Here is a 24267-nt window from a genome sequence, read left to right as displayed (position 1 = left end):
TGGCTGTGACATCCTTGGTGACCTTAAAATAATCTAGGTCAAGTTACAAAAGTGGAAGGTTAAAGGGGGAAGAGGGAAAATCTCTTGATTTTTAGATATATTGAATACTCAAAGTGGACTCTAGACTAATTGTTTTAAAACCTAGGTTTAGTCCTTTTTGTCACTTTGTGCCAGCTGTTAATTTTGGGGCAAGTTAACCTGGCTTAAGTTTTAAATATATTGATTTGTGATACAAGGATAATATCCATTTCCCCTATCTCAGAGGACTATTGCAAAGAGTACATTTATGTATTTCTATATATCTTCTGAATTTAATATTCTTTGATATTACACAATATCAAGACATGAGTCTTGACCATATTTAAAGCAGAAAAGAGAACCATGAAAAGGGAAAATTAAAGATAAAGGGGAAGATACGTTCCCTATAAGGTTGGAAGATCCCTTCTGAATAAATCTTGAGTCTGAAGGATAAGAGATGGATGCATGTATGTGGTTGGAGAATGGGTATCTAGATACGTTAATAATTCATTTTTTCTTCCCTGTTTGCCAGTGAACAATCTGAAGGTACAGGGCTGCTATATATGGTTATGCAGCTTGTATACTGCCCAAAGATGCTGGACTGAAGGAAGCAACAAGTCAGCCTGTGTTCTGCTTACAGAGTCCTGTGCCCTAGCTTAGGCCTCGCAGAGGGAACTGTGCCTCCACTTCTCTCTCCAAGGCATCAGCTCCTTGCCAAAAGTGTCTGTATTTCCCCAGAAGGATGTATTTTTCCTAGTTACATAAAGGCCCTATGGAGAGCAATGGATGCTCTGAAAGACTCCTTAAGGAGACATATTAAGGATACATTTAGAACAACATCAAAAACAATTGGGAAATTGGAGAAATGGTCACTAAGGAACAAAAAGCTTTGAACTTTTTGCTGGGATGGGTTAGGTGGTTGGGCAAGTACAGAATTCTCATTTATCCAGTGTACTTTAAAGATCTGTATTGTAGCTTATTAAATATTTTTATTAATCAAGAAACTATATTAAATATCATAGTTTATCATATTTCAAAGAAGAGTGATAAGAGTAAAACAATACTTAACACAATTTAATCTTACCCAAAAACTTTGTAATTTTGGGGTTTAAATTAAAGTTTAGATTTTTGGTCATGTGGCTGGTAGTTTTATATATAAGTAACTTTTTAATGTTAGGTTTTATAATTAAAGCTATATAAATTTTATAGCTCTTAATTGAAGAAGCACAATAGGGAAGGTACACAGTTACTTCTGAAGGTTAGGAAAATGGAACAGTGGCATTTTATTTTGAAAACAGAGGACATTGAAAACAAAGGCTTTAGACAGGTGAATTTTAAGTTTATATTTGGAAATTTGATTTGTGGTGTACAGTTCTTTAAGTTTTAGTATGTATGGATTTTTGTAGCCCCCACAACTAGGATACAGAATGTAGAAAGATAAAACATCTCCCAACTGTAGAACTAGAGTCTTCTGGCATTTTGGAGACAGGGAAATTCTCTTGAAGAAATAACTATTAAAGAGGGATGGAAAAAGCCAAGAATGGCCTACCCATGCTGAATGATTTGTTTTCTGATTAGAAAGAAAAAATATTTTGATTATACTGTTATATTTATGACAAACTTGAACATAGAAAGAATGAAAGTAGGAGAAAGAAAAAGAAGGAGTTGGGTGTTGTGGCATGTGCCTGTGGTCTTAGCTACTTGGAAGGCTGAGGTGGGAGGATCTCTTGAGCCCAGGAGTTGTGGAGGGTAGCGCACTGTGTTCTGCATATGGACTGAGTGTCTGCACTAAATTCAGCATCAATAGGGTGTCCTGGGAGTGGGGGACTAACAGGTTGCCTGAGGAGGGGTGAACTGGTCCAGGTTGGCAACAGAGCAGGTTAAAACTCCCATGCTGATCAATAGTGGGATAGCCATTGCACTCCAGCCTGGACAACATTAAGGTGACCCTGTTTCTTATTAAAAGCAAGAGGGTAGGGGAATTTTTTAAATTTTATTTATTTATTTATTTATTTATTTATTTATTTATTTATTTATTTATTTTGAGACAGAGTCTCTCTCTGTCGCCCAGGCTGGAGGCAGTGGTGCGATCTTGGCTCACTGCAACCTCTGCCTCCCAGGTTCAAGCAATTCTTCTGCCTCAGCAGCCCGAGTAGCTGGGATTACAGGTGTGTACCAGCACACCTGGCTAATCTTTGTATTTTTAGTAGAGATGGGGTTTCACCATGTTGGCCAGGCTGGTCCTGAACTGACCTCAAATGATCCACCTGCCTCGCCCTCCCAAAGTGCTGGGATTACAAGGCGTGAGCCACTGCGCCTGGCCGGGGAATTTAAATAAAATAAAATAAAATAATAAAAGAAGAGAAGGAAGGAGAGAAAGAAGGAAGGAAATAGGTTTACATGTCTTAAGACTGGATATTTCAGTGGTAGAAGAAGAGGGCCAATGATACGGAGGGATGTTAACCAATTCTCTACACTTAATAAATTTAAAATTAATATTCTGACTTTTAAAGGCAACCCTTTGGTCATCCGAAAGATTAACCATAATTCATAATGCTAGATGAGCATCTTGGAGCAAGTACTTCTCTTTCACTCCCATAACATTCAACATATTTTGGCCTTGCAAAAAACAAAGTTCAATTAACTGGATGGGGTGGCATGTACTTGTAGTCCTAGCTCCTCAGAAGGGTGAGGTAGGAGGATCACTTGAGCTCAAGTTCAGGGTTGCAAAGTGATGGCACTGCTGCACTCCAGCATGGGTGACAGAGTAAAACTGTTGAAAAGAAAAATAATACATAAAGGTTGACTAAGAAATTATCTATGCTTTGGGCCTGAAGCGATGGCTCACTCTGTAATCTCAGCACTTTGGGAGGCCAAGGTGGGTGGATTACTTGAGGTCAGGAATTTGACACCAGCCTGGCCAACATGGTGAAACCCCATCTCTACTAAAAATACAAAAATTAGTCAGTTGTGGTGGCAGGCGCCTGTAACCCCAGCTACTCAGGAGGCTGAGGCTGGAGAATTGCTTGAGCCTGGGAGGCGGAGATCCTACCACTGCACTCTAGCCTGGGCAACAGAGCAAGACTCTGTCTTAAAAAAAAAGAGAAGAAATTATCTATGCTTGGGTTTTTCTTTTTAATATATTAGTTTTGCAAATATTGATTACCACTTAATAAGCTTTTGTTACGGGCTTTACACTATTCTAAGAGCTTTATACACACTTTGTTAATTAAATCTTATAATAGTATTGGAGTAGATATTATAGCCCACCCAGGTGAGGAAGTAAAAAATTTGAGATTAAGTAATTTGCCTGTGGTCACCTAGCTACTAAATATTAGAGCTAGAATTTAAACAAAAACAGTTTTAAGAGAAACAGTTGTGTAATTTTAACAATTTTAAAATACATAAGTTGTTAAAAAGAATGCCCTGGCAATCACCTCATTAAGTAATTGGTAGACAGAACAGCTGTACTTTTTAAGGACAGCAGTTTTTAGTACAGAAAATTTGATAGCTACATTTCTGTTCTGATTGTTAAGGCTTTATCCTACTCCGGAAACTTAATTCACATGTTTCAGTTTCCAAGAACAGCCTGAGCCCTTCCACTATCCTGATTAGAACTCCAACAGATTTATTTATATTACACTTTGTTTTTTAAAAAATGACCATTTTGAATGTTTTTGCTGAACTGCTATTTGTAGTAAAAGAATTCAACATATGGTGGTATTCTTAGCTTTACTATTATAGTGGCAAATGTACTCTTAAAATATTTGACCTTAGAATTACTAGTTCATTTTAACTACTAGAAATGGGAGAGAGCTTGTAAGTGGCCAATTCAACTTCTTACTCAAAGCAAGAATTATCTTTATAATATTTCTGACAGGCTTACCTTGCTTTTGCTTGGATCCATCTGATGATTAGTAGGTTACTACAGTCACCCCTTAACATTCACAAAGCATATGTCCTAAGATCTTACAAATTTCCGTATTTAGCATTCAAACTTCTTCACTTTCGCCTTCTGTGATCTACACTAGGATTTGGCCTCCTCTTCACTGCTCTTCCCCACCCTGCCCCCCTCCCTCAAGAAAGAAACAGATTTCTCTTTGTAAGAGTTATTGTATCCCCTAAAAGAAAACAAAGCTCTGGGCCTGGGGTCTCAGCATTAGGAGTGGTGAGGGATATCCAAGCTTATTTTCTAGATGCATACCTCATGGCATGTTAGTTACATTTTGTGCTTTAGCAAAATTACACGTCATTTCACAGCTCTTTGGGTTATTTGGCAAATTGTTAAAGTAATGCTATAAGTTTTAGTTTAATGTAACTTACTCACTTATGGATAAACTGAACAGTTTTTCCTTTGCATTCAGTCATTTGTTTGTTAATGTTTGTCTTCATGAAGCCTGGAGTTGAGCATAATACTCTAAACATACTGTGACAAACATAAAATTCAGTGGAACTGTTAAGACTCCAAATCTGTGCATTAGATTTCTATTAAAATTTTATAAAGCAGTATTGTCACACTACTAGCTGTCACAGCTAGAACCTTTTTCACATGACAGTCTGGGTCTGTATTCTGCATTTATGAAATCCAGTTTCTGAACTGTTAAAATGACTGTATAACTAATTGTTTAATTCTGCCTAGCATTCTAAGACCCTTAAAAATCTTGGTCATGGAATACATTGGTACTCCTTCAGATGTATATATTATTTCATATGCCATGTTTACTTTCCAAGTCTTTATTCAAGTTATTGACATGGAAAAGGACAGGGTCCAACATATCCAGGCCAAATTATTTCATATTGACCACACTCTTTTAAATATAAAATGATTTTCTACTTCAAACATTGTGTGATTCTCATTTGTATTAAGTTTATTTAAGGAGAAGTATGTAAATGACTAGTACTTTCAGTAGTCTTAAAAAATCAAGTGGATTGAGGGAAGGAAGTGACTAAATTTTTTTAAGGTTTATATTTTGTGGATGCTGATTCACTTGGAACTAGGAGTGTGGTGAATATTTGGGCTTTTTTATTTTAAATGGGCAATTTAGTTAAAATTTGAGTGATAAAATTCTGGTTTTTGAAGTTAATGCATCAGTCTCCCCTCATCATAGTTCAGGCTGCCATAACAAAATAGTATAGACTGGATGGCTTAAAAAACAGAAATTTATTTCTGACAGTTTTGGAGGCTGGAAGTCTGAGATCAGGGTGCCAGCATAGTAGTTCTGGTGAGGGCTCTTCCTAGCTTGCACACAGCCACCTTCTGACTGTATTCTCTAATGGAGAAGAGAGCAAGCTCTGGTATCTCTTTTTATAAGGACACTAATCCCCTCATGGCCCATACAACCTCATCTAAATCTAATTACCTCACCAAGGCCCCATCTCCAAATATCAGCCCAGGGGATTTAGGGATTCAACATATGAATGTCAGGGGGGCACCCATCAGTCCATCAGCACCCCTGCCCCCTTTACGATTTTTAGAGCTTTGATTTTTGTGCCTTTTTTTTTTTTTTTTTTTGCAGGGTCTCCCCCTGTTGCCCTGGCTGGAGTACAGTGGTGCTATCTTGGCTCACTACAGCCTCTGCCTCCCGGGTGCAAGCGATTCTCCTGCCTCAGCCTCCCTAGTAGCTGAGACTACAGGTGCACGCCACCACACCCAGCTAATTTTTGTATTTTTAGTAGAGATGGTATTTTGCCATGTTGGCCAGGCTGGTCTAGAAGTCCTGACCTCAAGTGATCCACCTGCCTTGGCCTCCCAGAGTGCTAGGATTACAGATGTGAGCCACTGCGCCTGGCCTGATTCTTGTTTTTTACAAGTTACAAAAATAATACAAAGAATTACCATATTCCTTCATTCAGATTCCCCACTTGTTAATATTTTACCATATTTACTTTATTATTTTCTGTATAGTATGCACATAGGCACACACATGCACTCTGTGCTTGGTTTTTAATGGCTGCTGTCTAAACCCTGTCATCACCAGAAACTTTAAATTTATTTCACAAGCTCTTATTCCTTACTTGTATTACAAAATGACATTTCTAGCAGCAAATCGATACATTTGGGGCGTGTGTGTGTGTGTGTGTGTGTGTGTGTGTGTGTGTGTGTGTGTTGTTTTGACAAGGTCTCACTCTGTTACCCAGGCTAGAGTGCAGTGGTGCAATCATTGGCTCACTGTAGCCTCAACCTCCCAGGCTCAAGCGATCCTCCTGCTTCAATCTCCTGGTTGGGACCACACGCATGTGCCACCACACCTGGCTATTTTTTTGGTAGAGACAAGGTCTCTCCATGTTGCTCAGGCTGGTCTCAAACTCCATTGCTCAAGCTATCCTCCCACCTCTGCCTCCCAGAGTGCTGGGATTACAAGCATGAGCCACCATGCCCCACCAATACATTTGTTAATAGAGATGTTGCTATGTTTTGTTGCTATTGTGTTTTATCTTTGATATCTTATTCTATATTGTAATGCAGTATGTTTGATAATGAAAACATGAATCATTTAGGGTCTCTTAAGTGACATTTATTGTTTTATATTTCAGTTTGTTAATTTCTCAAAATGAAAGTTCAATCCTGATTTTTTAAATAATGAGATTATGTTGGGCACTGGCTTTGAAGTCAGCCTGGATTTAGTCTTGACTCTACCACTTTCCAGCTCTGTGTGTTTTGAGCAAATTACTTTACTTCTCTAAGATTGCTTCTTCATTGGTAATTTTCAGTGATTTAGGCTTTAAGCCCTTCTTAGTCCTAATCTGGTTTTTATTTTTATTTTTATTTATTTATTTTGAGACAGGGTCTTACTCTGTCTATTGCCAAGGCTGTAATACAGTGGCACAGTCATGGCTCACTGTAGCCTCAACCTCCCAGGCTCAAGCGATCCTTCTGTCTCAGTCTCCTGAGCATCTGGGAGACAGGCATGTGCCACCAGGCCTGGCTAAATTTTATTTTTTGTAGAGATGAGGTCTCACCATGTTACCCAGATTGGTCTTGAACTCCTGGGCTCAAGTGGTCCTCCCACCTTCGCCTTTCAAAGTGCTGGGATTACAGGTGTAAGCCACTGCGCCTGGCCCTAATCGGGTATTTTTACGTTATGCTATATCTGTGGAGCTCAGATTTTGGTGGGGCAGTGGGGGGATACAAGGTCTCCTTTTGTCCCCCAGGCTGGAGTGCAGTGGCACAATCATGGCTCACTGTAGCCTCAACCTCCTAGGCTCCAGTGAGCCTCCCATCTTGGCCTGCCAAGTAGCTGGGACTACAGGCATGAGCCACCATACCCAGCTAATTTTTTTTTTTTTTTTTTTAAGAAAAGACAAAGTCTTGCTGTGTTGCCCAGGCTGGTCTTGAACTCCTGAGCTCAAGCCATCCTTCCGCCTCGGCTTCCGAAATTTCTGGAATTACAGGCATGAGCCACTATGCCCTGCCAATAATTACTATTTTATTGCTAGAGCTTTTAGTCAACCTTAACTGAAATCACCAGTCCTTTCTGCTCTCCTCCTCATTCTCTTCTGACTTCCTCTCTTAGTCCATTCATGCTGCTGTAACAAAATGCCTGAGACTGGGTAACTTATAAATAACAGAAATTAATTTCTGTTGGTACTGAAGGCTGGAAAGTCCAAGATCAAGTTATCGACAGGCAGGATCTCCGCCTCCAAGATGGCACCTTGTTCATGTCCTCAGATGACAGAAGTGCATAGCTGGTTCCCTCCAGCCCTTTCATAAGGCACACATCACATCTGTGAGGGCAGAGCCCACATGGCCCAATCACCTCCTAAAGACCCCACCTCTTAAAAGTGTTGGATTGGGGGTTAAGTTTCAGCATGAAATTTGGAAGAAACATAGGCATTCAAACCATTTTCTTTCACTGTCTGGATTAGACTTCAGTAAAACATTACTCCAGAAATTCTGGCAGTATCTTCATCCACCTTGCTTTTCTTTACTAGTTTACTGATTACTGGTGCAACTCTAATCTCTGATTCAGTCCAGCTGCTTTTGTGCTTCCTACCACTCCCAACTCCCTGGATGTCCTACTGGACATTGAAGAGAATCGTAACTGCACAAACTTGGAAATTCTGTATACCCTTGCTCTCCAGCTTCTACTGGGCTTTCTTTTTTTTGTTTTTGGAGGGGAGACTGGGTCTTGCTTTGTTGCCCAGCAGTTGCGATCATTGCTCACTGCAGCCTTGAACTCCTGGGTTCAAATGGCCCTTCCACCTCAGCCTCCTGAGTAGCTGGGACGGGGACTATAAACATACTCTACCATACCTGGCCAATTGTTCATTTTGTTTAGAGACCAAGATCTCTCACTAAGTTGCACAGGCTGATCTGGAGCTCCTGGGCTCAAGCATTCCTCCCTCCTTGGCCTCCCAAAGTGCTGGGATTATAGGCTTGAGCCATGACACTCAGCCCTACTAAGTTTTCAGTGCTTCTTCCCAATGTCTTGGCTGTCTTTCACATTCTCCCATTTGCTTTTCAAACCTTTTCCAGCCTCCTCAAATTTCTAAATTCTGCCTCCACTCAGTGGATGAGGAAAGCACGTCTCTTGTTCATCTGTTCCTAGCAGTGGCTGGTATATGGTAGACACTGGGTAAATATTTGTACGAGTGAATAGGGGAACTAATCATTTTGAGTTTGAAGTTCCAACAGGAAATGTAAGTGATGTTTTGTAGATCATTAAAACTGTGTATCTAAAGATTGTAGCTTGAAGGAAAGTTTTGGAATTGTCCTTACTGATAATATTTGAAGCAGTGAACAGCAGATGAGATGGCCAAAGGAGAAAGCACTTATTAATAGAAAAGGGAGAGATGGGCCGGGCACGGTGGCTCACGCCTGTAATCTCAGCACTTTGGGATTACTACTCAGGAGGCCGAGGCAGGTGGATCACTTGAGGTCGGGAGTTCGAGACCAGCCTGGCCAACATGGTGAAACCCTGTCTCTACTAAAAATACAAAAATTAGCCGGGCATGGTGGCAGACACCTGTAATCCCAGCTACTCTGGAGGCTGAGGCAGGAGAATCGCTTGAACCTGGGAGGCAGAAATTTCAGTGAGCCAAGATCGTGCCACTGCACTCCAGCCTGGGCGACAAAGTGGGACTCAAAAAAAGACGAAACAGAAAAGGGAGCAATGGCAAGAAGAGACAGAAAAAAAGTAACGAGGCTGAAAGCTGTCATAGTCATGGAAACCAAAGAAAATGGTTTACACAGATGCTATTTAACTTTTATATTTATATGTGATACTTGACTATTATCAATTAGTTAATACACATTATTTCCTGATTTACAAATGTTCTGTAAAACACTTGTAGAGTATACTTCTCTGGAAATTGTTGTCGTTCATTTTTAATGTTAACTATTTAAATCTGGGGGACACTGTATTTTCCACGGGAACTGAACTCTCATCATGAGAATAATGAGGAAAGAACGGTAAACAGAGCTTGGATATTTAGAAACCCATTGTGGCCAGAAAGAAAGTTATGTCATTCAGTTGAATTTAGCAAATTGCAATTTGCTGAAGTATGGGGGTTATTTTTCCAAATATACTAAATTTTCAGTATTGCTTAAAATAAGGTTTTCAGTATTAAAACTAGAATCTTATAGTTTTGAGTACCAAAGGAATTTGAGAGACCATAGCTAATCTCTTTAACAAATGTGGAAACCACTTAGACTTTTTTCTTCCAGATTTTCTCTTTTTTTTAATTTTAATTTTTTTCATTTTTAGAGACAATCTTGCTGTGTCACCCAGGCTTGAGTGGACTGGTGCAGTCATAGCTCACTGCAGCCTTGAACTTCTGCTGAGGCTGTCCTCCTGCCTCAGCCTCTTAAGTAGCTTGAACTACCGGTACACGCCACCATGCCTGGCTACTTTTTAGTTGTTTTGTTAGAGACAGTCTCACTATGTTTCCCAGGTTGTCTCCAGAGAGTTTCAATCTAGGATAGCTATCCTTTCATGAAAAACGTCCTTTTGTTATCACTGTTCAGTGTCATTCTTTGATTTTAAAAGGTTAATGTATATATTAAACTGCTGCCTTCCAAATTTCTTTTAGACCTTTTGGAAACAATCTGCTTTAAAATCCCTGGCTTCCTTTTTTTTCCTCCTAAACTTCTTCTTTCATTTCTTTTTTTCCTCCCCCCAAAAACAAAACTGTTACAAGGTAATATTTGTTGTACAAAATATGGAAAATGCAGATGCACATGTCTTGTTTTGTTTTTTGAGACAGGGTCTTACTCTCTTGGCCTAGGGTAGAGTGCAGTGGCGCCATCATGGCTCACTGCAGCCTCGACTTCCTGTGCTCCAGCAGTCCTCCCACCTCAGCCTCCTGAGTAGCTGGGACTGCAGGCGTGTGCCACCATACCCAGCTAATTTATTTATTTTTGTAGAGACAGGGTCTCACTATCGGTTCAGTCTGGTCTTGAACTCCTGGGCTCAAGTGATCCTCCTGACTTGGCCTCCCAAAGTGCTGGGGTTACTACTCATGAGCGACTGTGTGAACAGGGTTCACTACAGCTTTGACCTCCTGGACTCAAAGCAGTCCTCCGTGCCTCAGCCTCCTGAGTAGCTGGGACTACAGGTGCCCGCCACAATGCCCTGTTAATTTTTGTATTTTTTGTAGAAACAGAGTTTTGTCATGTTGCCCAGGCTGGTCTCAAACTCCTGAGCTCAAGTGATCTGCATGCCTTGGCCTCCCAAAGTGCTGGCATTACAGATGTGAGCCACCACTCCCAGCTGAGGTGTACCTGTTTTGATACATCTAATTACAATGAAAAATGCTAGTTTCTTACCAGCATTGCTCAGTCAGTCATAGAACCTTGAACTTAAAATAATGATTTTCTCTTCCTCAAACAGAGAAAGAAAGGTGTGTTATTCAGAAGGTTTTGTTTTTACAGGCTGATCCTCTGCCCTTAATGATTGAGATTTTTAGATACACGGCAAGTAGGACAGTAATATAAAAAGTACTAACATTGTAAAAGTAATAAAAAAGCTTTTCAAAATTAAAATTGATATAGGTAGAGGGTATACTTATTTTGATATCCTCTATAACTGTGTGGATGGGTTTTGAAATCAGAGCTGGCAAGCTGAAGGCAAATGCTACTGAGCATGCTGTTTCAAGGGTTTTGGGATTACTAATTATGTAAATTGTACTATTTTGTTACTTAAATGTGGTTATGCTGAGTGCATCTGTGCCTACTCAGCAATTGAGATTTTTTTACTAGCTTTTTCCTCCAGTGGCTTTTCTTGCCATTAAAACCTTTTTTGTTTTTTTATTGCAAATGAGAGATGGGGGTCTTGCTGGTATTGCCCAGGCTGGACTTGGACTCAAATAATCATCCCACCCCTGCCTTCTCAGTAGCTGGGACTCCAGGCATACACCACCACACCCAGCTTTTTTTGTGGCATTTAGAATAAACTCAAGGATAACACTTCTAATCCAAGGCTCTGCAAAATGTGACTTTTGCCTACTCTGATTTCATCTCCTGCCTGTCTCCCTGAGACATGACTTTTACACTTGAACGTTCTTAGATTGAAATTGGTTTGCTTTTCAGTGGTTCTCAACTGTGGGTACAGTTTAGAGACGCTTGGGGAACTTTTCAAAAAATACTATTGCCAGGCCTGGCCCAAGAAATTCTGATTTAATTGCCTGGCATGGGGCCTTGACATACAATATTTTTTAAAAACTTTGGATAACTGTGCAGCCTAAGTTGAAAACCACTGATTGGTTTTCCTTAACTCCTGTCCCCTTTTCAGAGAGGTCTTCTGGACCTTTGCTATCCTATCCAAAGTCCCCTTTACCTCTTTGCTGCCCCTTTTTACCCAGTTGACTTTTTCATTCCCACATTTTTATTTACTTGTTTATTGTTTTGTTAAAAGTTCCGTGAAGGCAGGGGCATCATCTGTATTTTCATAACATATCCTAATATCTGAAACACCAAAAAAGGCTTGTTTCTGTGTAACCTGTAGAGAATTGTTTTGCTAAATTATATTTTAGAGAACATACCAACTACTCTAGTAGGCCTTAAAAGGACGTTGATTGTTGTTGTTATTGAGATGGAGTTTTGCTCCGTGCACAGGCTGGAGTGCAAAGACTCGATCTTGGCTCACTGCAACCTCCACTTCCTGGGTTCAAGCGATTCTTCTGCCTCAGCCTCCTGACTACCTGGGATTACAGGCATGCACCACACACCCGGCTAGTTTTTATACTTTTAGTAGAGACGGGGTTTCACCATGTTGGCAGAACTGGTCTCAAACTCCTGACCTCAAATGATTCGCCTGCCTTGGCCTCCCAAAGTGCTGGGATTACAGCATGAGCCACCGCGCCCAGCCGACGTTGGTTTTGTTATCTAAGGTTTTAATGTCCAATGGCAAAGGCATATAAGAGAGAAGTAAATACTTTATCCCTTGGAAACAGTGTTACAGGTGTGGGTTAGGTTCCCATGCAGGTGCACGAAAACTAGAGGCATTACCATAAACACCTTTGGTGGTAGAAGGAGGCTTATTGATAATGATAGAGTGCTCAGTGAATGTTCATATAAATGTGTTTGTAGGCCGGGTGCGGTGGCTCACACCTGTAATCTCAGCACTTTAGGAGGATGAGGCAGGTGGATCATCTGAGGTCAGGAGTTCGAGACTAGCCTAGCCAACATGACAAAACCCCATCTTTACTAAAAGTACAAAAATTAGCCGGGCGTGGTGGCACGTGCCTGTAGTCCCAGCTACTTGGGAGGCTGAGGCAGGAGAATCACTTGAACCCGGGAGGCGGAGGTTGCTGTGAGCCAGGATCGCGCCACTGCACTCCAGCCTGAGCAACAGAGTAAGACTCCATCTCAAAAAAAAAAAAAAAAAGAAACTGCCAAATTGTTTTTCAAAGTGATGGTGCTATTTTCATTTCCGGTTCTTTAATATTCTTGCCAAAACCTGATATAATCATTCTATAATTTTAGAAATTGTATTGGATGTGTGGAGGTATTTTATTTTGGTTTAAATTTGCATTTCCCAAATACAAATGATACTGAGTGTATTAGTTTGTTCTCACATGGCTAAAGACATACCCAAGACCGGGCAATTTATAAAGTAAAGAGGTTTAATTGACTCACAGTTCCACATGGCTGGGGAGGCCTCACAATCATGGCAGAAGGCAAAGAGGAGCAAAGCTGCGTCTTACATGGCAGCAGACAGAGAGAACTTGTACAGGGAAACTTCCCTGTATAAAACCATCAGATCTCTTTAGAATTATTCACTATCACAAGAACAGCACAGGAAAAACCCGTCGCCGTGATTCAGTTACCTTCCACCGGGTCCCTCCCATGACATGTGGGAATTGAGGGAGGTACAATTCAAGATGAAATTTGGTTGGGGACAGAGCCAAACCATGTCACTGAGTATCTTCATATGCTTACTTACCATTTGTATATGTCTGGTGAAGTGTCTCTTCAAATCTCCTGCCGATTTTTAAAAACTGGGTTGGTTATTATGAGAGTTTTGTATGTATTCTTGATAAAAGTTCTTTCTCAGATCTATGATTGGACAATTTTTTTTCCAGACTCTAGTTTGTCCTTTAGTTCTCAACATTATCTTTCAAAAAGCAAAAGTCCAGTTTATAAATTTCATTTTTTATAGATTGTGCTTTTGGTGTTATATCTAAGAAGTCCTTATCTAACCCAGTGTCACAAAGATTTTCTCCTATGTTTTCTCTGGAAGTTTTACAGTTTCAGGTTTTACATTTTGTCTGTGGTTCATTTTTGAGTTGAGTTTCATATATGGTGTAAGGTATGAATCAGTGTTAAGTTTTTAATATTATGTACACATAATTGCTCCAGTATCATTTTTGGGAAGACTGTCCTTTATTCACTGAATTTCTTTGCATTTGTCAAAAATAAATGCTTATGTGTATTTCTATTTCTTGACTCTATTCTGCTCCACTGAACTATTTGTCTTATTTTTACACCAGTACCACACTGTCTTCATTGCTGTGCCTTAAGTCTTGAAAGCAAGTAGTATTCACCTTCCAATTTCATTCTTTTCAAAGCTGGCGGGGTGGAGGGTAGGGGGTGGGTGGTGCTGTTCTAGAGCCAGTCCATTTCTTTATAAATTTTAGAATCAGCTTGACAACTTTTGTCCTCCAATAAATTTCTTCTGAGGTTTTGTTGGGGATTGCTTTGAATCTGTAGATAAATTTGAAAATAATTGTCATCTTAATATTGGGTCTTGTGATCCATATACATGGCATAAGTTCTTATGCCATGTTTATGTAGCTTTTTAAATAATGTTTTGTAGTGTTCAATGTGTAGGTCTTACGTATCTTTTGTCAGATGTATCCGTAAGTATTTCAATTTTTTTTTTTTTTTTTTTTTTTTTGAGGCAGAGTTTCACTCTTGTTGCCCAGGCTGGAGTGCAATGGCACGATCTCTGCTCATGGCAACCTCCGCCTCCCGAGTTCAAGTGATTCTCCTGCCTCAGCCTCCCGAGTAGCTGGGATTACAGGCATGTGCCACCACACCCGGCTAATTTTTGTATTTTTAGTAGAGACAGAGTTTCTCCATGTTGGTCAGGCTAGTTTCGAACTCCCAACCTTAGGTGATCCACCTGCCTCGGCCTCCCAAAGTGCTGGGATTACAGGCATGAGCCACCGTGCCTGGCTGTATTTCATTTTGTATTGCTATTACAAATGGCACTATATGTAATTTCTGTTTCTGATTGTTTAGTGCTGTATAGAAGTACAATTGAATTTTGTGTATTGATCTTATATGCTCTTGTAAACTCCCATCTAGTAGGTTTTTTAAGATACCAGATTTTCTACATATGTGATCATATAATGCTAACTATTACAGACAATTTTACTTTATCCCTTCCAATTTGAATTTTTTTTGTTGTTTCTTTCTTATTTTGCTGGCTGGAACTTTTAGTATAGTGTTGAACAGAAAGAAGTGTTAAGAGAGAGTGGATATCCTTACCTCATTTCTCTTCATTGAAGGGAACAGAAGGGCAAGCATACAAACTTTTAACTGTTCCCTTCTATTCCTATTTATTGAGGTTTTTGTTTTGTTTCTGTTTTTCAAATCAGGAATGGGTTGATTTTTGTCAGATAGTTTTTCTGCATCCACATCATGCACTGCATAACGATGTTTCGGTCAACAGTGGGCCGCATATATGACAGTGGCCTCATAAGATTATAATACCATATTTTTACTGTACGCTTTCTATGTTTAGACATGTTTCGATATACAAATATTTCAGCTTTTGTTACCGTTGTGTACAGTATTCAGTACAGTAACATGCTGTGCAGGTTACTGAACATGGTGTTCAGTAGGCTATGCCATCTACATTTGTAAGTACACACTATGATGACACAGTGGTGAAAAGTAGAGCCAGGGTTTCACCATTTTGGCTAGACTGGTCTCGAACTCCTGACTTTAAGTGATCTGTCCACCTCAGCCTCCCAAAGTGCTGGGAATACAGGCATGAGCCACCGTGCCCAGCCAATTTTGCCTTTATTTTTGGAAGATGTTTTGCTGCATGTAGAATTCTGTTTTTATTTTTTCTTTCAGTACTTTAAGCATGTAGCTCTACTGCTTGCAGCATTTCCCATGAGGATTCTGCTGTTATTCTGTTTCTCTGTATGTAAAGCAACATTTTCTCTTGTTACTTTTAAGATTTTCTCTTTATCACTGGTTTTAAATACTTTGATTATGATGGGCTTTGGTGTGGGTTCTTCACGTTTCTTAGACTTGGGCTTTGTTGAGTCTTTTGGATCTGGGTTTGCAGTTTTCATCAAATTTGTACCATTTTGGCCATTGTTTTTTCACTTTCTCAAGCCCCTCTATGTGTAACACCAATTACACATAGATTAGGCTGTTTGAAGTTGTCTTAAGGTTCACTTAAGGTCTTTTTTTTTTTTTAAGCTTTTTCCACTTTATCTTTCCCATTGGATAGCTTCTATTGATGGCTTCAGATTCACTATTTTTTTTCTTTGTGTGTGTGTGTTTGTGTGTGTGTGTGTTTTAATTGGAAAGGGGAGTTTTCTTTTTCATAAAGGGTTGCAGCCTGCAGTATTGTTTCCTTTGGCAGTGTGTCTAAAATGCTAGTAATACCAATTGGTGTATTTTTTTCTCTACGTTTTGATGTTTTCATGTCTTTTGTGTCTCTATTTGTATTCAATCTTTAGCTTGTTGAACATATAGAATACAGTTATAAAGTAGCTTTTTCTTAGACAAGGTGACATAAGAAAAATAACTTCTAACATTCTTGTCCACTAATTCTAACATCAATAGTCAAGACTAGGTTGGTTTCACTTGCTTGATTCCCCTCCCCACCCCCCTTGATTCTGGGATTCAGTTAAGTTACTGGGAAACTGTTTATCTTTTCAAGTGTAGCTTTAAGGTTTGTTAGACAAGCCAGATGTGGTGACACATGCCTGTAATCCCACCTACTGGGAAGAACCGAGGTGGGAGGATCACTTGAGACCAGCTTGGGCAACATAGTGAGACCCCATCTCATGTATTTAACATAAAAAGAAGAAAAGATTTGTTAGACAAGATCAGAGCAGTATTTACATTAGGGTAATTTTCACCCACTGCTGGAGGCAAGGCTTTGCTCAGTACTCTACCTGGGTTGGGTGCAGTGGCTCACGTCTGTAATCGCAGCACTTTGGGAGGCCGAGGACGGTGGATCACCTGAGATCAGGAGTTCAAGACCACCCTGACCAACATGGTGAAACCCCGTCTTTACTAAAAATACAAAAATTAGCCGGGCATGGTGGCAGACGCCCGTAGTCCCAACTACTTGGGAGGCAGAAGCAGGAGGATCACTTGAACCCAAGAGGCAGAGGTTTCAGTGAGCTGAGATTGCATTACTCTACTTAAGTAGCCTGGGCAACAGAGTTAGACTCTGTCTCAAAAAAAAAATCTCTACCTAATGCCTGGTGAAGCATGTCATGTCATCTTTTTAGTCTTGGTTGTGAAACAGGTACTATTCCCAGCCCTTTATGAACTTCAGGCACTATTCCCCTCTGATCCTCTCAGGTCTTTCTTTGCTGGCTTGTTAACAATATTCTTCCAATCTGTGAATGTGGGCTATCTTTCTATTTATTTATGTCTTCGATTTCTTGTATCAGTATTTTATAGTTTTCAGTGTACGAGTATTTTGCTCCCTTGGTTAGATTACTCTTAAGAACTTTATTCTTTTTGATGCTCTAGTAAATGGGATTGTTTTCTTGGTTTCCTTTTCATCTAGGTTGTTATTTGTGAAAAGAAATGCAACTGATTTTTTGTATGTTGATTTTGTATCCTGTTGCTTTACTGAGTTCATTTATTAGTTTCAACAGTTTTTGTGAAATTTTAGAGTTTTCTACTTAAAAGATCATGTCATCTGCAAACAGGGATAGTTTTACTTTCCTTCTGATTTGTGATACCTTTTATTCCTTTTTTTGGTCTGATTGTTGTTGCTAGTCCTTCCAGCACTGTGTTGAATAGAAATGGTAAAAGTGGACATTCTAGCTGTGTACTAGATTTCAGGAAAAAGCCTTCAGGTTTTTCCCATTGATTATGATGTTAGCTGTGGGATTTTTGTAAATGACCTTTATTATGTTGAGGAATTTTCCTCTGTACCTATTTTGTTGAGAGTTTTTATCATGAAAGGATGTTAAACTTTGTCACATGGTTTTCTGCGTTTATTGAGATGATCATTTGGTTTTTACTCTTCATTCTGTTAAACTGTGGTATATCACATTGATTTGCATATATTAAACCAATCTTGCATTCTAGGGATAAATCAAACTTGGTTTAATGTGTTATTGAGAAGGATTGGTATTGTCTTGATTTTAAGTAGGGAAGTTAAGGTTCATTTTATGATTCTTTCAAGCTTGAGTGTTCTGCGATGGCTAGAGTTAAATCAGATGTTCTATAACCCTGTGGTTAAATTGTGTATTACTACTTTGTGTTCCTTCATAAGAATATAGAGAAGCTGAACTTGACATTTTATTTTGATTTTTGTTTAGTTGTAACGTTGGACATTTTAATACGCTTGCTTACTAACATTTCTCTAGTGAATTGTCTGTTCAAAGCTTTACTCTTTGGGCTGGTTTGATTTGTTGAGTTCTTATATTTACATTTTGTCAAGTGTTGATTATTTTCTTCATTGACCATCAATTTAATTTCTTTTTCTTTTTCTTTTTCTTTTTTTTTGAGACAGAGTCTTGCTCTGTCGCCCAGGCTGGAGTGCAGTGGCATGATCTCCACTCACCGCAAGCTCCGCCTTCCAGGTTGAAGCCATTCTCCTGCCTCAGCCTCCCGAGTAGCTGGGACTACAGGCACCCGCCACCATGCCTGGCTAATTTTTTGTATTTTTAGTAGAGACGGGTTTCACCGTGTTAGCCAGGATGGTCTCGATCTCCTGACCTCACGATCCACCTGCCTCAGCCCCCCAAAGTGCTGGGATTACAGGCCAGAGCCACCGTGCCCGGCCCAATTTGATTTTTTAACCATTATTTTTGTCTTATGCTGGACAGAATGTTTAGTAGGCTTGCTTCTTAAAGTTTTGCCATGAAATAGATGCCTCTGTTCTAGTTAAAAGTGAAACTTCATTCAAAACAAAGAAATGTAAACAGGCAGTGTGGGGATATATTCCTCAGGAGTACTGAGCTGAAGGTAATCAGTTAGTAGTTAAAGCCAAAGGAGCTAATGAGATTTCCTAGACAAGAGTTTAGATAAGAAGGGAAGTGGGGATAGGATGAAGAGCACTAGAGGAAAGATTGACCTTAAATGGAATGAGAAGAAAGATAAACTTTCTGTATTGCAGTGATTCTCAAACTACTTTCAGTTAGAATCACCTGAAGAATTTTTTTTTTTTAGAAAGAGTTGATGCCCAGTTGCCCCCCTGCCCCCAGATTTGTATACAGCAAGAGTTGAGAATCACTGCTTAGAATATATCTGCTTATAATAAGTCGGTAGGTCTTAACATTTTTGTAAGTCTTAGTCAATCTGGAAGACTTGCTATAGAGTGCTGGGCCCCTTCCTCAGAGTTTGATTCAGTAGGTCTGGGTTGGGACCTGAGAATTTTCATTTTTATCCTATTTCTAGAGAAACATGGTTTCTCTAGAATCACATGTCTCAGAAACATTGTTTTTTTTTTTTTTTTTTTGAGATGGAGTCTTGGTCTGTCACCCAGGCTGTAGTACAGTGGCATGATCTCGGCTCACTGCAACCTCTACCTTCCGGGTTCAAGTGATTCTCCTGCCTCAGCCTCCCGAGTAGCTGGGATTACAGGTGTCTGCCACCATGCCTGGCTAATTTTTGTATTTTTAGTAGAGACGGGGTTTCACCATGTTGGCCAGGCTGGTCTTGAACTCCTGACCTCAGGTGATCGCCTGCCTCAGTCTCCCAAAGTGCTGGGATTACAGGTGTGAGCCATCGTGCCCGGCCAGAAACATGGTTCTGCGAACCGCAGTAGCAGTAGGTGTAGGAAGGAAAGTTTGGATGTTAGATACAGGTTGGTTTGGAGATTTGCTCCTAGGAAGTTTAAGGAGTTCTTTTCTCATGATGTTGCTTTCTCTCTAATATACAGAAAGGGTCTTCACCAAGAGTGTTGCTTGAGTAATAATGGTGTTCAGAAAAGTCCAAGATTTCAGGATTCTTAGTTAAATAACTTAAGCAAGTTGACTGTTTTTCTTGATACATCAGTTCCTTTTTTTTTTCACCTGATGAAAAAGCTCTTTGAATTTTAATTTTGTCAGGTAGTGAATATTTACTGTCCTCTTTTGTCACTGTAGATGAATATTCTTTCTATATCTTTGTACATGTTACCGGTAAATTTGCCAATAGGATAGATTTTGGTAGTACATTCTCTTTTCACAACATCATCATCATTAGCGGTCTTGGGGTAAAATTAATTGTATACATTCTTCTACATATAGTAGCAAATTGTATTAGTGTAGTCCTATTGGTTGTAGGTCAGTCTTTTTTCAGGTTGTCGGTTGTCTCAAGGAAAGATGGTTTATTGTAAATGTATACGTGAAAAGCGAAATGGTTATCTCCACTATTATGTGGGAGGAGGCAGCATAGTGTAATTGATTGAACCTGACACCCTAGTTTCAAATTCAATCTAATTTAGTCTTTATGTGTAAAAATCAAGACAGTAACTACATTGTAAAGTTGTTTGACTGAAATGAGATAATAGAGGTGAGAATGCCTGATAAATTTTAATGGAACTATACAAACGTTGGGTGGCATTTTACATGCATATAAAATGACATCTCTGCTGATTCTGTAATTGACAAATATAAAACTAACGGCTTTACTTTGATGCTTTTTGCGTGGTATACGTATTCTATACTATCTTTGGCTCCTGTGTTTCAGTTCTCAATGTTTTCAGCTATTGATCGTTTGTATGGTAGAATTAGCCATCTTCTACCCTACTGCTACAATAACCCCTCAAAAACAAAAACAAAAACAACCGTTAGGTTGATAAGTATCTAATGTATCTACAACTTAATTAAATTGAAGGGAAATAGCATGAGACATAATTTTTCTTTTTTGCCTATCTATTAATAGACCAAGTTAGGGTGCATCACCAAGATGAGGGTACATTAGCTCTAAAGATGAGGATTCTCTTTGTATTTGAATGCTTATGAAAATGTTATTTATTTCTAACAACTTCTCATATGTAAGGGAACTTTATATATGCTTTGAAAAAAATGGATACTATTTTTTGAATATTTAGTCCGCAGTGATGAAATAGGTTATTTTTATATACCTTGTGTTTGTGAGATGTTTTACCTTTTACGAAATGAAGAGACCATAGAATGTTGTTTCTGTTCTAAACTGTTAAAGTTAATAGAGCTTTGTTGGGCACATACTGCCTGATGATGATACAGGGATGTAATATGTAGGGGAATGAAGATGTTGTCCTGTCATTTGGATTCCATGTGCATAGGTTGATGTGTCAGGCATTTCAAGCATATTAAATTGGATAATATATCTTTTTAAAATAGACAGTCTCAGTGGGTTCACTGTGTTTTAACTATTCATGACAGCATGGAATTATAACCCTTATTCTCTATGATAGAGTTAAGCAGTTATAAACCATATATAACTGATATGTTTCACAAGTGCATGATAGCTTATTGTGATCAATTTTGTTGTGTATTGGTTATTGGAATTTGACAGTTAAAAAGTTCTATGAAATTATCATTGATATGGGAAGTTTTTTCAGAATTTCTGTGAACATTTGAATTTACTGAGTTTTTCATCCTTATTTTTCTTTCTTATGTACATCTTAAGGACTGGGGTTTTAAGGGGTGTGGCAGGAGGTTTTGGACTCGATGAGTTTCCACCGAAATGTCGGAGAAGTCAGGCCAGAGCACAAAAGCAAAGGATGGGAAAAAGTATGCAACACTCAGTTTATTTAATACTTACAAGGGGAAATCATTAGAAACACAGAAAACCACAGGTGAGTAAAATCAAGTGACACTTATGTTTTTCATGGTTTGTTTTGTTACTATAAGTGATACACCTGCTGCTATGAGAAGCTAGGATGTACCCAAGTTAATACAACGCTATTTACATTTGCCTTTTTATGCATGCACACATTTTTCAGAGGATATGTGATAAACATCTTATAATTGAAAATTTATACTTTCATAGAGCCCTTTAAAATATTTTTGTTTTTCTCTGTTGTCAGCAGAAAAAAGGTAGAACTGTATGGCTCTAAAGGGGAAACTCAGTCAATGAGATTGATAGGCACAGACCTATATATTAGTGGGAATTTAGTATCTTTTTAATTATAGACTAGAGAAAGTCTTATGTTTCGTGTGTGGGGGTGTGTGTGCGTGTGTGTTAGATACTGTGACCTAGTGAATATAGTGAAAACTGAAAATCATGCATGGCATATTAACAGTATTCTTTATGAACATACAGTCAATGCATTTATTCTCTAACATTCTAAGTTTTGAGTTTGAAATAGATTTTCTGAAAAAATATCAGTATTATCAATGTTTTCTGTAGTGTGTTGAATTGCATTGTTAAAATTTTTAAGGAATCTGTTAAATGCTGTTAAATGGCTTGATTTCTACACTGAAATTTGTTGCAGGTGTGTAGCTTAGTTTTAAAATTATTATTTTAAAATACATGAATGAAAATCATTCAGGGATTGCATTAAATCCTATTGTTTTTCTATATTGTTTGAGGAATAAAATGGGTAATAAAATAGATGTTCTAAGAAAGTTGATGTTATTGATCTTTAGTTGCAGCTCGACATGGATTACAGAGTCTTGGAAAAGTCGGTATTTCACGGCGTATGCCTCCACCTGCTAACCTCCCAAGTCTTAAAGCAGAAAACAAAGGCAATGATCCTAATGTAAACATTGTACCTAAAGATGGCACAGGGTGGGCATCAAAACAAGAGCAACATGAAGAAGAAAAGTGAGTCAAAGTCTGTTAAAGAATGAAGCCCTTCCCCTTTCTTTGTAGGGAACTTATGTTTGAGTACCTACTATTTGCTAAGTGTTACGCTGTCTGTATTACATATTACATACTTCATACTCTTTAAAGTCTTTTGACTATAGTAACTTTTGGTTAATTTTCCCTATTAAAAGTATTTCAATTTGTCAGGGTAGAACAGATGACAGAATTGGGAATCACAACCTTGCTTATGTCATAGCCTTTATTAGGCTCCCCACTTTCATACTACCACCAACTCAGGTATTCCCTTTCCAATATGATTAAGAGTTGACTCCGATACCTAAATTCCATGATACTAAGGGTGTCTGTCTGCCAATTTACTGTGTATCTCCAGCATTGAAACTGCCTGATGTTTCATAGGTGCTCAAGTAATAATTTGTATATACTGTAGCAAGAAAGTTAGGATAGAATTAAGTGTCCATCTTAGTCATCCTTCTTTCAACAACTATTTAGACTTCTGTGTGTCAAGGATTTTGCCAGACTCTTAGCTAATTGAATGACCAAGCCTAAATAGTGGTAATTAAAAAAAAATAAGACAAGCCATTGGATACTTGATGTTTTCTTGCCTATCTCTTATCAAAATTCTATACTCCTGCCTGGGGAGATTTATATAGTAAATTTGACTACTTCTGTAGTAATGTATCAAATACTTAAATGCTTGTTAGCTGTAGTAAAATTATTTTATAGTAATGAGTCAGTTATAGGTATGAGTGTCCCAGAAACACATTGCATTTTGTGAGCCTCTTAACTACTTTCTTATTTTTAAGCATTACCTCATTACAAGAATTGAATAAAACTGTACACCCTTTCAAAATACCTTTTACTCATGTGAATGCATTAGGCAGGTTGCTGTTACCTCTTTGAATAACAGTAGTAAGTACAGTGGTGATCCTGTTGACTGCCAAGTGGAGAGTTTGCTTAGCTTTAGCCCTCAACTAATTTCACCAGTCCAGACTGTATGTATGTTTATACTGCTATTTTTAATTATAAGTGTTCACTTCTTCAAAACAGATATTTGGTAACTGTGTTTAATTAAAAGTGTGTGTGTATGTGTGTGTGTGTGTGTGTGTGTTTTAAACAAAATGGAAAACAAGCAAAACTCATCTCATTGGGTTATTCAAAGGTAGAGATGAAAGACGATAAAAATAGCCATAATTCATTTAAAGGAATGTTGCAGAGAGAAAACATTTATTGGAGATTTACCAATGAATAAACATATAGCCAAAATAATTTGTACACAGGTTTACCTTAAATATAATATTGGTTTTATTTAAACATACAGTATCTGAAATAATGGATTCATATTTTTTTTAAGAACACCAGAAGTGCCACCAGCACAGCCAAAACCTGGGGTTGCAGCTCCCCCAGAAGTAGCACCTGCTCCCAAATCATGGGCCAGTAACAAGCAAGGTGGGCAAGGAGATGGTAAGTGGACATTAGTTGGGGAAGCTGCCTAGGCTTGATAGTTACTGAACAGCCATGCAGGAGATAAGGGGTGAACTGTGTTTTGGTAGAGCCATAAAGCATTGTTAAAGGATATACTCGAGGCTCTTAAAAAGGTTTTTTAAAAAATCTCTTGGGCTAGCTAAGTTCCAATGTCAAGAGCCATGTATGAGTCAATGATATTGGTTAAGGAAAGGAGTCTTTAAGATACCCTGTGCCCCACATCATTTTATCTTTACCTCTGCATATCCAAGCAAAGCTTGTACCTTCAAAGTATCCAGCCATCGCATAGATTGTTAGAAACCATACTCATTTTTCATCTATGTCCCCAACATCTCCTGTTTCAGACATGCTGCCACGATTCCTGAGAG

At 38.8% G+C, this 24267-nt stretch overlaps 1 protein-coding gene across 17 annotated transcripts in view; it reads left to right on the top strand.

Annotated features, from left to right (window-relative positions):
* PRRC2C (proline rich coiled-coil 2C) overlaps positions 1 to 24267 on the top strand; it is a 109890-nt gene that overhangs the window by 5234 nt on the left and 80389 nt on the right. For 12 of the 17 annotated variants that reach the window (XM_034940455.3, XM_055111658.2, XM_034940501.3 and 9 more), the window contains exons 2-4: positions 21275 to 21443; positions 22237 to 22414; positions 23769 to 23878. In XM_034940455.3, the coding sequence (XP_034796346.3) occupies positions 21332 to 21443; positions 22237 to 22414; positions 23769 to 23878 (400 nt within the window). In that variant the 5' untranslated portion in view covers positions 21275 to 21331. The remainder of the gene's footprint in view (positions 1 to 21274; positions 21444 to 22236; positions 22415 to 23768; positions 23879 to 24267) is intronic. The other 5 variants (XM_008978301.5, XM_034940478.3, XM_034940464.3 and 2 more) reach the window with 3 other exon arrangements.

Source organism: Pan paniscus, chromosome 1 (genome assembly GCF_029289425.2).
Source record: "Pan paniscus chromosome 1, NHGRI_mPanPan1-v2.0_pri, whole genome shotgun sequence".
Lineage (NCBI taxonomy): Eukaryota > Metazoa > Chordata > Mammalia > Primates > Hominidae > Pan > Pan paniscus.
Note: the sequence above shows the minus strand (reverse complement) of the source record. Positions and strands in the feature narration are given on the sequence as shown.